Genomic DNA, 15,191 nt, shown 5'->3' with positions numbered 1-15,191 from the left:
ATTCAAGTCTTTTGCCTATTATTTAATTGGATTACTTGACTTTTTGTTATTGCATTGTAGAATTTATTTGTATATTCTGGATATTAAGCCCTTATTGGTTTCCACATATTTTCTCCCATTGTGTAGGTTTTCTTTTTACTTTCATGATAAAGTCCTTTGGTTCACAAAAGTTTTTAATTTTGATGAGTTTCCATTTATCTGTCTTTCGTTTTATTGTTCCTGCTTTAGATATAAAGTATAAAACCATTGCCTAGTACAAGGTCCTGAAGATGCGTCCCTGTTTTCTTACAGGAGTTTTGTAGTTCTGCTTCTTATATTTAGGTCTTTGATCCATTTTGAATTGATCTTTTAATATGGTATGAAATAGGGGCCCATCTTCATTCTTTTGCAAATGGAGATCCAGTTTTCCCAGCACAATTTGTTGAAGAGATTGTTATTTCCTAATTGAGAGGACTTAGCAATTTTGTTAAAAATCAGATGACCATAGGGAAAAGCATAATTCTGAATTCTCAACTGAAATGGAATGGTCTTTATAGCTGTCCTTGTGCCATTACCATGCTGGATTTTATTTTAACTTTTTTTTTTTCCTGTATAATATAGCTTATGTACAAAGCAAAGAAAGAAAAAAGCAATAGTTTTCAATGCACTCTTCAACAAGTAGTTATAGGACAGATCCCAAAGTTTGTCATGGGCTACCGTACCATACCATTCTCTCAGATTTTTCCTTCTAGCTCCTCCAGAATATAGGAGGCTAGAAGGAATATTTTTTTTCTCATCACAGTCGACTTTCTTTTTTCTTTTTTGTGAAAAATAACATATATATATATAAAAGCAATAAATTTCAAAGCACAGCACTAACAGTTGCAGAACAGATTTCAGAGTTTGGTATGGGTTACAATTCCATAATTTTTGGTTTTTACATCTAGCTGCTCTAAGATACTGGAAACTATAAGAAATATCAATGTAATGATTCAGCAATCATATTCATTTGTTTAAACCTACCTTCTCTGTATAACATTACCATCACCTTTGATCTTTCTATCCCTCCCTTTATGGGTATCTGAGCTATGCCATTCTAACTTTTTCACATTGGAAGGAGCTGTCAGTAATATGGGGTAGGGAGTTGGAACTAGCTGATGTTCTGGAGAGGCTGGGCCCTCTAGGTTTCAGGACTTATCTGGTCCAGGACCCATCTGTAGGTTGTAGGTTTCTGGAAAGTTACCCTAGTGCATGGAACCTTTGCAGAATCTTATATATTGCCCTAGGTGTTCTTTAGGATTGGCTAGAATGGTTTTGGTCAGGGTTTGGCAAGTTATGATAGGTAATAGTGTCTAACTGAAGCTTGCATAAAAGTGACCTCCAGAGTAGCCTCTCAACTCTTTTTGAACTTTCCCAGCCACTGATACTTTATTAGTTACACTTTTTCCCCCCTTTTGGTCAGGATGAAATTGTTGATCCCATGGTGCCAGGGCCGGACTCATCCCTGAGAGTCATATCACAAGCCACCAGGGAGACTTTCACCCCTGATGTCATTCCCACGTAGTGAGGAGGGCAATGATTTCACTTGCTGAGCTAGATTTAGAGAGTGAGGCCACATCTGAGCAACAAAAGAGGTCCTTTAGAAGTAACTCTTAGGCATACCTATAGGTAGGCTAAGCTTCTCCACTGCTTACATAAGCTTCACAAGAGTAAGCCTCAAGATCATGGGCTTGTCCTATTGATTTGGGTGTCCCTAATGTTTGATACAGTATCAGGGGATTCCATGATGGTAAGTAAAGTTTAATAGTTCTGTGTTTTTTTCTCCCATCCCTCAAGGGACTTTGCCAATACTTTTTGGTTATATACTTAATATATTCTAGGATGTATCCAGGCATTACATTAAGCTGTATAGGATTAAAGGCCCTCATTCTTATTCTGGGATCCAAATGTTTCTGTTATTCAAATGAGCTATACAGATAGATTGAGTTAGATTATGTGCTACAGAAAATTTAGATCCCAGACAAAATAGACCTTTCTTCCTTTGGTCTCAAAGAGTAGGTGAGGTTCTAAAATGTAAAAACTGTCTTCCTTTCCCCTGTGTTCTGAATTACTTTAATCCTGACCTGATTGGCTTTGTTCTTGTCTCTGAATATCAGGTTATAGATATATAAAACAGCCTCTCAAAATCCAGAAATAATAATTACTACTCTGGACTAAATGTGTCTGCTATATAAGAGCTTACAATCTAGGCCCCTGTTTCCTTATAAGCATTTTCTAAAGGAGACCTTACAATAATTGCTGTTTTGCTTCGCCTCACCAAATGTCTCACAGGTTCATTCATGTCATTGGCATGCCTCACAACTTCCTTTTTGTAGCAGCACAATATTTGATCATATATATATACGTATATATATATATATATATATATATATATATATATATATATATACACATCATTCACGAATCTACTTCTCAGTCAGTGCATCCTTCAGCCACCTGATCATGCTGTTTTGATTACTCTTAAAATTAATAAATTTTAAGTAGTGGTCCTATAACTTTGTTCTTCTTTTTCAAAATGGCTTTCACTATTTGAGCCCTTTACACTTCCATATAAATTTGATGACTGGCTTTTGCATTTCTACAAAGAAGGTTGTTGGAATTTTTATTTGAGATTGCATTGAATCTATGAATTGCTTTAGGTGGTACTGAAATCTTAATAATATCTATCTTCCAATTCATGAACCCAAAACTGTCCTTTCATTTATTTATCTTCTTTCATTTCTTTTAGCAATGTTTTGTAGTTTTCTATGTACAAGTCCTTTACATCTTTGGTTAGATTTATTTCTAGATATTTATTTCTTCTAGTTGCTATTGTAAATGGAATTTTTTTCCTTGATTTCCTCTTCAGATTGTTTATTACTACTGTTCAGAAACATTGCTGATTTTTGCATGGGATTCTTTGTATCCTGCCACTTTGCTAAATTCATTTATTAGTTCTAGTAGTTGTGTTGTAGTTTTTTCAGAGTGTTCTGTTCTGTACGTAGGATTATATCATCTACAAATAGGGAAAACTTAATTCCTTTCCAGTTTGAGACCTTTTATTTTTTTCTCTTGCCTAATTGCTCCAGCTAGAACTTCTGGTACAATGTTGAATAATAGTGATAATAGTAGGCATCCTTGTTTTGTTCCTGATCTAAGAGGGAAAGCTGTCAGTCTTTCACTGTTTAGTATAATGATAGCGGTAGGTTTTTCTTTTTTGCCTTTTATCATGGTGAGACAATTTCTTTCTATTCCTAATTTTCTAGTGTTTTTGTAGAAAAGTATGGGATTTTGTCAAATGCCCTTTCTGCATCAATTGAAATGATCATGTATTTTTTTCTTTAATGTGGTTTCTTATATTAACTGATTTTCTTATGTTGGATCATCCTTGCATACCAGGGATAAATACCACTTGATCATGATGAATAATTCTTTTAATGTGCTGTTGGAGTCAGTTTGCTTGTAATTTGTTGAGGATTTTTAAAAATATTTTTATTGAGAAATCTTCAATATGTTCATACACATGCATTCCATACATGGTGTACAATCAGTGGCTCACAATATCATCACATTGTTGTGTATTCATCACTATGATCATTTTTTAGAACATTTGCATCACTCCAGAAAAGGAGATAAAGAAGAAAAAACTTATACATACCATATACCTTACCCCACTCTCTCATTGACCATTAGTATGTGTATTGTGTATGGGACACAATGCGCTGTGTCCCTCCTAATATTTATTTGTTTTTTATCCACATTTTTTTTTACTCATCTGTCCATACCCTGGATAAAAGGAGCATCAGACATAACATTTTCACAATCACACAGTCACATTGTCAGTCTTGTTTATGAATCAAAGCTGCTGGAACATAGCTCAAAAGTTTCAGGTACTTCCCTCTAGCCACTTCAATACACCGTATTATAGGTACAGATATCTATATAATGCATAAGGATAACCTCTCAACTTTGTTTGAAATCTCTCAGCCACTGAAACTTTATTTTGTCTAATTTCTCTCTTCCCCCTTTTAGTCAAGAAGGCTTTTTCCCTTGATACTGGGTCCCAGCTCATCCTGAGATTTCTGTCCCACGTTGCCAGGGAGATTTACATCCCTGGAAGTCAGGTCCCACATAGGAGGGAGGGCAGTGAATTCACCTGCCAAATTGACTTAGAGAGAGAGGCCACATCTGAGCAACAAAAAAAGTTCTCCTGGGGTAACTTTTAGGCCTAATTTTAAGTAGGCTTAGCCTGTCCTTTGCAGGTAAGTTTCGTGGGGCAAATTCCAAGATCTAGGGCTTGGCCTATTGATTTGGTTGTCCCCACTGCTTGCAAGAATATCAGAAATTCTCCAAATGGGAAAGTTTAATATTTCCTCCTTTCTCCCCAGTCCTCCAACAGGACTTTGCAAATACTTCTTCATTCCCTGCCCAAATTACTCTGAGATATATTGGGGGCATCACACTAACCTGGACAAACCGACAAAATCTCACACCCTGTTCTAGTTTGCTAGCTGCTGGAATGCAATATAGCAGAAACAGAGAAATTTAATAAGTTGCTAGTCTACAATTCTAATTAATTAAATGTCCCAATAAAGGCAACAATAAGAGGTTACTTTCATTCAAGAAAGGCTAATAAAGTTCGGGGTTTCTTTCTCAACTGGAAGGGTACATGGCGAACATGGCGATGTCTGCCTCCTTTCTCTCCAGGCTTCTTGTTTCATGAAACTTTCCCAGGGGTGTATTCCTTCTTCATCTTCAAGGTCTCTGATTGCATGGCCTCTAGCTGTTGTCATTCTGAAGCTTTCTCCAAACGCTTCCTCTTTTAAAGGATTCCAGTAATGTAATCAAGACCCACCTGGAATGGGTGGAGTCACATCTCCCTCTAATTAATACCCACAATTAGACATGCCGCATCTCTGTGGAGATAATCTAATCAAAAGGGTCCAATCTACATTATTGAATAGAGATTAAAAGAAACCCTCCACAAGATTGGATAAATCCTTTCAAACCAGTACACACCCTATTCATGTACTTACAGTGTTCAACTAAACTGACCGTACAAGTTAAATTAGGAAATGCACTACCCAACATATAAATCTTGCACCCAATAAACATCTCTCCCTTTAGTCTTGCAAAGACATTGAAGTTTTAAAATATGGATGATATCATCCTTTACTCTATATTCTGATATAACTTTGTTCTATCCAGATCAGCTTCATTCCTGTCTATTGAGAATTTTTGTATCTATATTCATAAGGAATACTGGTCTGTAATTTTATTTTCTTTTGGCATCATTATCTAGCTTTGGTATGAGGGTAATGTTGGTCTCATAGAATGAGTTAGGGAATATTCCTCCCTCTTCAATTTTTTGAAAGACTTTGAGCAGGATTGGTATTAATTCTTTTGGGAGTGTTTCGTAGAATTTGTCTGTTAAGCCACCTGGTCCTAGGATTTTCTTTCAGTCTGAAGAGCTCCCTTTAACATTGCTTGTAGAGCAGGGCTACTGATGAGAAAATCCCTCAGCTTTTATTTATTTTATTTATATGGGAATGTCTTAGTGTCTCCCTCATTTTAAAAGGAAGTCTTGTTGATGATAAAATTCTTGGTTGGAAATTACTTTCTTTTAGCAATTAAATATTTTCTACCACTGCTTTCTTGCCTTTATGGTTTTTGATAAGAAATTGGCACTTAATCTTATTGGGATTCCCTGTACATATATCATTGCTTTTCTCTTGCAGCTTTCAGAATTCACCTGGGCATTGGTGTATTTCTCTTTGAGTTTATGCTGTTTAGGGTTTGTTGGGCTTCTTAAATGTGAATATTCATGTGTTTTGCTGAACTTGGGAAGTTTTCTGCAAATATTTCTTTGATAGTACTCTGTCTCTTTTTCTTTTTTATATCTGAAGAGCAAATGTGGGTATGCCTGAAGGTGTCCCACAGGTCTCTTAGGCTCTTTTTACTTAATAAATTTATTTTTTCTTTCTGCTCCTCAGCCTGAATCATTTCAATTTTGTTGTCTTCAAGATCTCTGACTCTTACTTCTGCCTGCTCCAAACTGCTGCTAAAATCCTCTTGGGAATTTTTCATTTCAGTTATTATGGTTCTTCAACCCGTTTGAGTCCTTTTTAAAATTTCTATCTCTTTATTAAGATTCTCATATTTGTCCTTCTAGATATCTCTGTGTTTCTCTTTATCTCCTTGAGCACATTAAGGATCATTTTTTAAAAGTATTTCTCTGGTACATGAATAGTCTGAGCCTCTTTGTTGGTGGTTTCTGGATTTTTATCGTGGTCCTTTGGATGGGCCATCATTTCCTGTTTTCCTTTGCTTGTCTTGTAATTTTTTTTTTGTACACGATATATTTTATTTTTTAAAGTGTTAACTCTTGGATTTAGTCTCCAAGCTATCTGTTCCTTAAATGTTGTTCTATTTTGATAGCTGCTGGAATGCAACACACCAGAGACAGATTGGCTTTTAATAAAAGGGGATTTATTTTGTTAGTTCTTCAGAGGAAAGGCAGCTGACTTTCAACTGAGATTCTTTCTTACATAGAAGGCACAGGATGGCCTCTGCTGGCCTTCTCTCCAGGCCTCTGGGTTCCACCAACTTTCTCCGGAGTGATTTCTTTCTGCATCTCCAAAGGCCTGGGCTGAGCTGCGAGTGCTGAGATGAGGTATGTTGAGCTGCTTTGGCTGTGCTACCTTGCACTCTCTCATTTAAGCACCAACAAGTTAAGTCAAACATCATTCATTGCAGCAGGCATGCCTCCTAGCCGACTGCAGATGTAATTAGCAACAGATGAGGTTCACGTACCATTGGCTCATGTCAGCAGCAACAGAGCTAGGTGCCTTCACCTGGCCAAGCTGACAACTGAATCTAACTACCACAAATGTGTAACAAACTAGTGATATGATAGAGATTTCCTGGAGTGCTAGGAGCTAACAAACAGATCAAAATAAAAGTACCTTTCACAGTCTTTGCAAAAATCAGCTCTAGTAAAAAAAGAAAGAAAAAAAGCAAAGTGCAGGGTCTTCTCTGTCTTATCTGAGCCTCCTGGAGCTGTAGTCAGTTTCTGGTCTTGGCCTTTTCTTGCTTGTGGCCTTAGAAACCCACCCCCCCTTTACTGTGTACAGATGTCCAAAGTCTCCCCTCTCTTTCTTTTGAAATAATAGATTTTCACTTACTCCTGGCTGCTCTATTGTATGACTAATGCAGATATATCCCTTTGCCCCAGGCCTTTTTTACTTAATTGTTTCTTATTGTGCTTTAGCTGCTTCTCTGCTTTCAGGACAAGTTCTGGGAGTGCAAGCCTGAGACAAGTTTCCTGGTTCAGTCTTTCAGTCTTCTACTGGGTAGATTGATACTGACACACAGATCCACCAGTATGTGCATAGGGATTACTCTGCTCCCTCTATTACAGGGCCAGGGACCCACAATGGGAGCACAGGCTGCTGCCACACACCACATCCAGGAGGAGGTAGTGATGGGGCTAGCAAAGGCAGCATGTACTTCACCTCCTGTTTTTCAAGCCACTTCTTCTTGAATCATTTATCCAATTATCGTGTAAGAATTCGAGAATCCGAGAGTTTTGCCATGCAAAGGAGGACTCCAAGAGACGTTCTCTCATGCAACATGCAAGGGGTTTATTTTCCACACATGTGTGGGGCTCCCTGAACACGCAGGAACAGAGAGACCCCCGTCTGAGTTTGCAAAAGCCTTTTTAAGGGGTAAGATGAGGGGGGTGGGGGTTGAGCATGGGTCACAGGTGCTGTTTTGCAAAAAAGCAGATAAGAACAGTTTTACAATAAGCATTTCTTAACAGTTTTACAACAAGTAATCTTAACAAGTAATCTTGGCGCCAGGATTGTTTATCTTCAGCCTGATGGGGCCCATAATTCTTTTCTTCATAATTCTTAACTCACACCAAATGCATAGCCGTGAATATAAAATGACACAAATGCTTTTGCTGGATATTTCAGAAGCTAAAATATATGTAAATAGCTAAATTAAGCAGGAAAAATTAGCTACTGTTAAGCTTTATAAAATTCCCTTTTACAATCGCAACCCTTTAACTGTTTTCCTGAGTTTGGAGGAAAGTGTCTTTGCTAGTTTGTGTTCGTTGTTTAAAGATTCTTTGTGGGGATAACATCTTGGAGCGTTTTACACCACTATCTTGCTCAACCTAAAGTCCTCTTGCTTTGATTTTAAAAGTGATGACAATCCAATCTCACATGTTGTCACAACTTGGCTCAGGTTGCTTATGCCATTTGTAGAATTTGTTTTAATTTAATCCTCCAGAAACTTTAATTATTATTAAAATTGATTTGGATTTGGCCATTGGCTATTTATTCTTCATCAAACTAATATAGAAATCAAATCTAGGTTGAAAAGAACAATCTATAGTTCAAAGAAAAATAATGACGTCTTTCCCTGATACATTTTATCCAAACTGGAAGTTTCCTAATAAAAGGAGATAAACTCTCTATTACTGCAATTTCTGAACTTATCACACCAACATTTCCTTTTATAACAAATTTTTTTAAATAACTCTACCATCTTGAAATGAATTTTATAATATAATCTTGGTACATACATCTTTGAAAGTAATTAACTTAATTTAATGTAAACACAAAATAAAAAGTAAGTATTTTTAATAAAGTAATATATATTCCACTCTACCAATGTTTTGGAACAACTATACTGGAAGACATAATAAGTAACCTATATATACCCTTACTTTTAATTAATAAGTTTATATTAAGAAAATAAGGCTGATACTCAATTTATATTGTCAACATATTTTTCTTCATATTTGTCAAAATGAAGACTAGAAAAGCATTTTCATATATATTTATAAAATTGACCCAAATGCAGTATATACAGACAAGTATTGATATGATGCATCATTGACTCAAATACAATGAACAGCACTGGTATCACTAATGCGTTTTCCAAATTTTTTTTTTTTTTTTTTTTTTTAACATGGGCACACCGGGAATCGAACCTGGATCCTCAGGCATGACAGGCAAGCACTCTTACCTGCTGAGCCACCGTGGCCCACCCTCCAAATTTATTTTTAAAAGGAAATCTTGGGGAAAAAAAGTTGAGGCCTTTCAATTTACATTATAGTTGCATTCTTATAAATTGCAATGAATTTTAAATTTGTACAAAAGAATACTTTTCCATGCACTGTGATTGCTTTCCAGAAAACTACCTTCCAGATGAGTTCCTAGGCCAGATAAGTCCTGAAACTCAGAGGGGCCAGCCTCTCCAGGACATCAGCTAGTTCCATCCACCATCCCATATTATCAACAGCCCTTTCCAACTTGAAAAAGTTATAACGGGCATAGCCCAAATACCCCCAAAGATCAAAGAAAATGTTCTAGTTTGCTAGCTGCTGGAATGCAATATACCAGAAACATAATAGCTTTTAAAAAGAGAGAATTTAATAAGTTGCAAGTTTATAGTTCTATGGTCGTGAAAATATCCCAATTAAAGCAAGTCTATAGAAATGTCCAAATTAAGGCATCAGCAAGAGGTTACCTTCACTTAAGACAGGCCGATGAAGTTCAGGATTTCTCTCTCAACTGGAAAAACACATGGTGTACATGGTGACATCTGCTAGATTTCTCTCCAGGGGGAATCTCCCCCTGGAGAAGCTCCGCCAGGGCATTTTCTTTCTTCATCTCCAAAGATCTATGGCTGCATGGACTCTTGTGGTTCTCGTGGCTCTGTCAAGACTCTCTCTGAAATGTTTCCTCTTTTAAAGAATTCCAGTAAACTAATCAAGATCCACCTGGAATAGGTGGAGTCGCATCTCCCTCTAATGAAAGGTTAATACACATAATTGGGTGAATCACATCTCCATGGATATAATTTAGTCAAGTTCACAGCCTACAGTACTGAATAGAGATTAAAAGAAAGGCTGCCTCCATGAGATGGATCAGGATTAAAACATGGTTTTTCTAGGATACATAATCCTTTCAAACTGGTACAGAAAAAATCAAAGGAGAAGGTGGAGTTATAACAGAGAAGATAGGATTTAACAAATGAGTACTACTGCTGAATCTTTATATTGATATTTCTTATAGTCTCCAGTGTCATGGAGCAGCTATAAGGAAAAACCTAAAATTGTGGAACTGTAGCCAATACCAAAGTCTGAAATCTGTTCTACAACTATTTGTGGCGCTATGCTTTGAAATTTATTGCTTTTTTGTATATATGTTATATTTCACAATTAAAAAAAGGATACTCTGAGTTTATAAAAATATAATTAGATTTTGGCCTGAAAATTATGAATAGTTTTCATGAACAACTGTTGTTCATGAACAGCCAAGTACATGAACATCCAGTTGGACTTTCAAAACTTTGCAAAATATGGGAGAATTCTGCATTGTGCAAGATTGTCGTGCATTGCAAGACATTTAGCATTCCTAGGGCCTGCCTCCCTCTCCGTGCCATTAACATTTTACAATAATTGTGTCAATCAACCCCTTGTGTAAATTTCTATGAGATTTCCTGGGATGCAGTGCTGCTCTCATTGAGAACCATTGGTTTGGATGTCTGAATGCATTTGCTGTAGGTAAATTCTCTTTTTTCCAAGTTATAACTAAATAGTTTCATTTGAAAAGAAATGTCACTTACCAAGTATGTCATAGGCAAAGCCTAATCTAATATTTTCAAAACTGACTGAACATTTCAGCTAACACTTTGGTGATTCAGTGCGTGTAACCATGACAGCATGAATGTGGAATCTTAAGGCTGTTTGGGTTCATTTGAGAAATTCATGTTAACAGGCGTCAAATCAAGTTGACATTCTTAGGTCATGTGATAGTTGTGTAATAAATAGAAACTTAAGCTTTGAAAATGATAAAATGGTCATGGGAGCAAGATAGACAAAATAAATAGCAGATTTCTTTCTTAAATGATGTAACCAGTTCTGGTGTCCATGAGATGGATGGAGATATCTTACCACAACTTATATATGGCATAAAAACTCGTAAATTGGGTAATGACTTCAAACTATGCCAGCTTTTGTATTGATTAAATACAAGAATTCTTTTTTTTCTTTTAGCCTTTGTAATTTACTACCCAAGTAATTTCATTCAATCCCATACCTTCAAATAATTCCCTATAATCAATGACTACCAAATCTTTATTTCCAGCTCCACCCTCAACCTTGAGTTCCAGACTTGTATATGCAATTATATTTTACAGCATACATCTTGAATGTTTACTGAATGTCTCAAACATACTATGTTGAAAATTGAACTCATGATTTTTCTCCCACAAATATGTTCCTTTGACTTTTCCCTTCTCTTAGTAAATGATACCCAGTTGTTCAGACCAGAAACCTTGGGGTCTTCCTTCACTCTTTTTCTCATAACCCTAATCCGATGCTTTTGATTATCGGCAAAGCTCTATCTTTAAAGTATATTATGAAACTGACTATATAGCATCACCTCCACCTGTACCAACTGAGTCAAAGCCAATATTAATTCTCACATGGGAGACTGCAGTGAACTTCTAAGTGGTCTCACTGCTTCAGTGTTTCGTCCCTGCCTTTGTAGTATAATCACATAAGGTTCAAGTCAGTTGCCTGCTTAAAATTTTCAAATTAATTTCCATTGCATTAAAAAATCCAAAATTCTTAGTGTACTTGGAAACCATGGTCTCCTGGCTATTTTTCTGACATCATTTCCCACTGTTCTTTTTTTCCTTCATCCCACTCCTGCTCAGTGGCAGCCTTGCCATCAGAGATCACTACAAGTGTGCTCCAGCCTTGGGGCATTTGCATTTGCTCTTCTCTTCACCTATGCACTTTCCCCCCAGATATTTTCATGACTTTTTGCTACATTTGGATCTCTCTTCAAATTTCACCCCTCAATGAGACTTTCCCCAATTACCCTATGTAAAATTACATCTTCCACCCCTATCCCCATACCCATCTTTATTTTTTTCGTAGAACTTATCCCTACCTGACATTGTATGTTTGCTTATTTGTTTATTGTTTGTTCCCACCAATGGAATGTAAGCTCCAGGACATGAGCATATGAATGAATTGCAAAAGAAATCGATGAGTTAAGACTTGACATGCACTACTGAATGATTGTGACTGCATTTTATATAAAATATAATATAATATGATAATATGTAATATAAATATAATATTTTTCCCTCTTCAGAACAATATAGTCTGGTCTTCTGAACAACATTTTTTCTAATTCCCTAATGTAATTAAATCAATGGTATGTGAAAGAAGACTAAATTTTATGTCAGGTATTAAAATCTTGTTTAAATTTGAGAGTATTTTCAAATTTTTAAAAATTTGAGAATATTTTTTTCCTTACAAACAATATTATTTGAGTTACTAATGATTGACTAAATTACAGGAAAGCAATCAGATTATTAATGACAAAATACTGCTTAAATAGAATTACCTTTGAGGTTATATTTTGCATAATATTCGTTTTATGCAAAAAAATATTAAATATCTAATTACTATTCATTTTGCTATTTTTTCTTTTAGGAAATGATTTGCAACTGAGTGAATCAGGAAGTGACAGTGATGACTGAAGAAACATTTAGCTATAAATATAAAATGTACAAGCATGTGATCATTCATTTTGATTTAAAAATAAAAATTCCTAAGACTGAGGAAACTGTACCCTAACTTTTGATGATGAAAAAAATAAAATATTCAGAATTTTCAGTTGATATTACATTTTAAGCTTTTACTGCATGCCGGCGTTTTCATTTGTACCTTCATTTAATCTTAACAAAATCTTTATGATGCTTAGGTATTATTTGCATTTGACAAATAAGAAGAGACTCAAAGATTAGGTAACTTGCCCAGAAATTCTTGGTTAACAAGTGGCAGATCATGTATTTTATAGTTCAAGTTCAGTGTTCTCTTTTAACTCACTGTTGTCTCCAGTTTTGAAATGTCAAAATTATTGTTTTATAATAAATATCCTTGGTTTTAACTATTTCTGAGCCTTTTCTATCTAATATTCTTCAAATTTTGGTTGAAAATAATTTTAGACTAAATTAAGCCATAATTTAGGGTTAAGAAAAATTTAACTAATTATTTTAATGAGACAGCTCTTTTGTTATCTCTTACAAAATTATTTTTATCACATATCAATTTCTTATTTTACTATTAAGTGAAAAATAAGCAGTTAAGTGGTAAAGAGATACTAATATTTATGTTTATAATATCTTTGAATTAGGGCAAGTGGTAAAGTTCAGATTGTTGTTTAATAACAAAGCCATTGATCAGTAAGTTTTTTAAAATTCAGTTTCCCCTCTTGCCATTGGAATTTATTTAATTTTGTTTTAAAACTCCATGAGTTTGAGTTTGGGGTTTATTGCTTCTATATTTTTTCTTCTTTCCCTCTCCCTTCTCCTCCTCCCTCTTTCTGGCCTAACTTCAGTTATTTTTCTGTGTCTTTATTTTACCTTTATTTTGTTCACCTGTACTTAGCTGAAAACCACAACTACATCATTTGTTAACTAGAGCAATCTCATACATTCAAATTATCTAGTAAATTGTGATTATCATTTTAATAGAGGAATACAACTTATGTTTTTTACTGAAACTTGTTTTGCTGAGATTTCTTTTGTTAACATTGTTAACATTTAGTCTACCAGAAATGAACACATGGTGATATGCACTGATAGTGTTGGCTACATGATATGCATTATGTCCTCAAACTATACTATCTGCAATTCAAATGGTTTATCTTTTCCTCTCTGTCATTTCTCTCATAAATGAAGCATGCTCTTCAAGACCTTTTCAATGCATCAGTTATCTAGTATATTATTCTCTCTGCCTTGTTTTCTATATAAGTAGCTTCATGAGGAATGCTATCATATCTCCTGCATTTCTGTGTCTCCTTATTCTATGGGTTTTCATTAAAAGGAGAGGGAATTAGGCGGGCCATGGTGGCTCAGCAGGCAGAATTCTTGCCTGCCATGCCGGAGAACCGGGTTCAATTCCTGGTACCTGCCCATGTAAAAAGAAAAAAAAAACAGATGGAATTTTGGGACTAGATAAGCTCTCATAATAGGAGGTTCTCTGTCAGAAACATCTGATGATCCTGACATGATTCTAAGCACATATCCTTTTAGTTTGACCTGTTCTGAATGACTTGACAGAAGTTCTGATGATATAGTTATACAAGCTGAAGACATAAATTTCCTATAAATAAACAAAAATCAATGGACTTTAAGCTATTACACAGCATGAAAATGATGAAGTTAGTAAAGCAGTATCTGCACAAGGAGTATAATTGTGACCTAGGATTCTGTATTCATCAATTTTCATCCGTAGTTTGGTAGGAAGGACATATCAGAATTCAGGAATTATATCAGTCACATACCATTCCTGCTATAATTATGTTAGTCATTTCCCCTATGAAGAGGACTCAATGAATTTGGAGCAGTAGGTGATGCTCATACCCAGCAGCATTCTAAGCAGAAGTCAGTTCTAAGATACTGACCAGCAGAAGAGCTAAACCTTTCTGACATGAAGTGGCAGTCCTATTTGAGACAATCATATTTTGGGCTGTAGCTGTGTTCATACGCAGCAGAAGCCAGAGATACCCAAGCTTTTCACACACTCTTGACCAACCTTGAGGCTATCTGCATGTGTATAGGACTCAAAATGGCCTAGTGAAAATTAAAGCCTGGGGAAAGTTGAAAACAGCATTCCTTGCATACACAGATCCTCTCGAAAAAGACAAAATGCCTTTTGGCCCAAGGTGTTTAACCACCATCTCTATCCAATCTTTGGCTGATCACAAACTACCCAGATAAAAAAAAAAAACTGATAAAAGACAGCAGTGACTGCACTCCACAGGGCATTTTCAAAGTTTTAGCCCTTGTAAGTTACCTAACAAGGGTGCAAAAAACCCCAACAACAACATCCTTGAGGGGGAGAAATACCAGAATCTAATGTCACAAAACATCATTTAAGATATTCAGTTTTCAACAAAAAAGTAAGATACCTGCAAAGAAACAGTAGCATTGACCCATACTTGGGGGAAAAAGCAGTCAATAGAAAATGTGTTTGTGTCCCAAGATATCAGATGCAATGAGCAAAGACTTCAAAGAAGCTATTTTAAGTATGTTTGAATAACTAAAGAAAACTATGTTTGAAGAGTTAAAAG

General features: G+C 35.6%; 1 protein-coding gene across 3 annotated transcripts in view; it reads left to right on the top strand.

Moving 5' to 3' along the window:
* The window catches only part of EAF2 (ELL associated factor 2), a 47,299-nt gene extending 34,564 nt beyond the window's left edge, over nt 1-12,735 (top strand). For all 3 annotated transcript variants that reach the window (XM_077118182.1, XM_077118183.1, XM_077118184.1), the window contains exon 7: nt 12,548-12,735. In XM_077118182.1, the coding sequence (XP_076974297.1) occupies nt 12,548-12,594 (47 nt within the window). In that variant the 3' untranslated portion in view covers nt 12,595-12,735. The remainder of the gene's footprint in view (nt 1-12,547) is intronic.
* The last annotated feature ends 2,456 nt before the right edge of the window (nt 12,736-15,191 follow it).

This window comes from Tamandua tetradactyla, chromosome 10 (genome assembly GCF_023851605.1).
Source record: "Tamandua tetradactyla isolate mTamTet1 chromosome 10, mTamTet1.pri, whole genome shotgun sequence".
NCBI lineage: Eukaryota > Metazoa > Chordata > Mammalia > Pilosa > Myrmecophagidae > Tamandua > Tamandua tetradactyla.
Note: the sequence above shows the minus strand (reverse complement) of the source record. Positions and strands in the feature narration are given on the sequence as shown.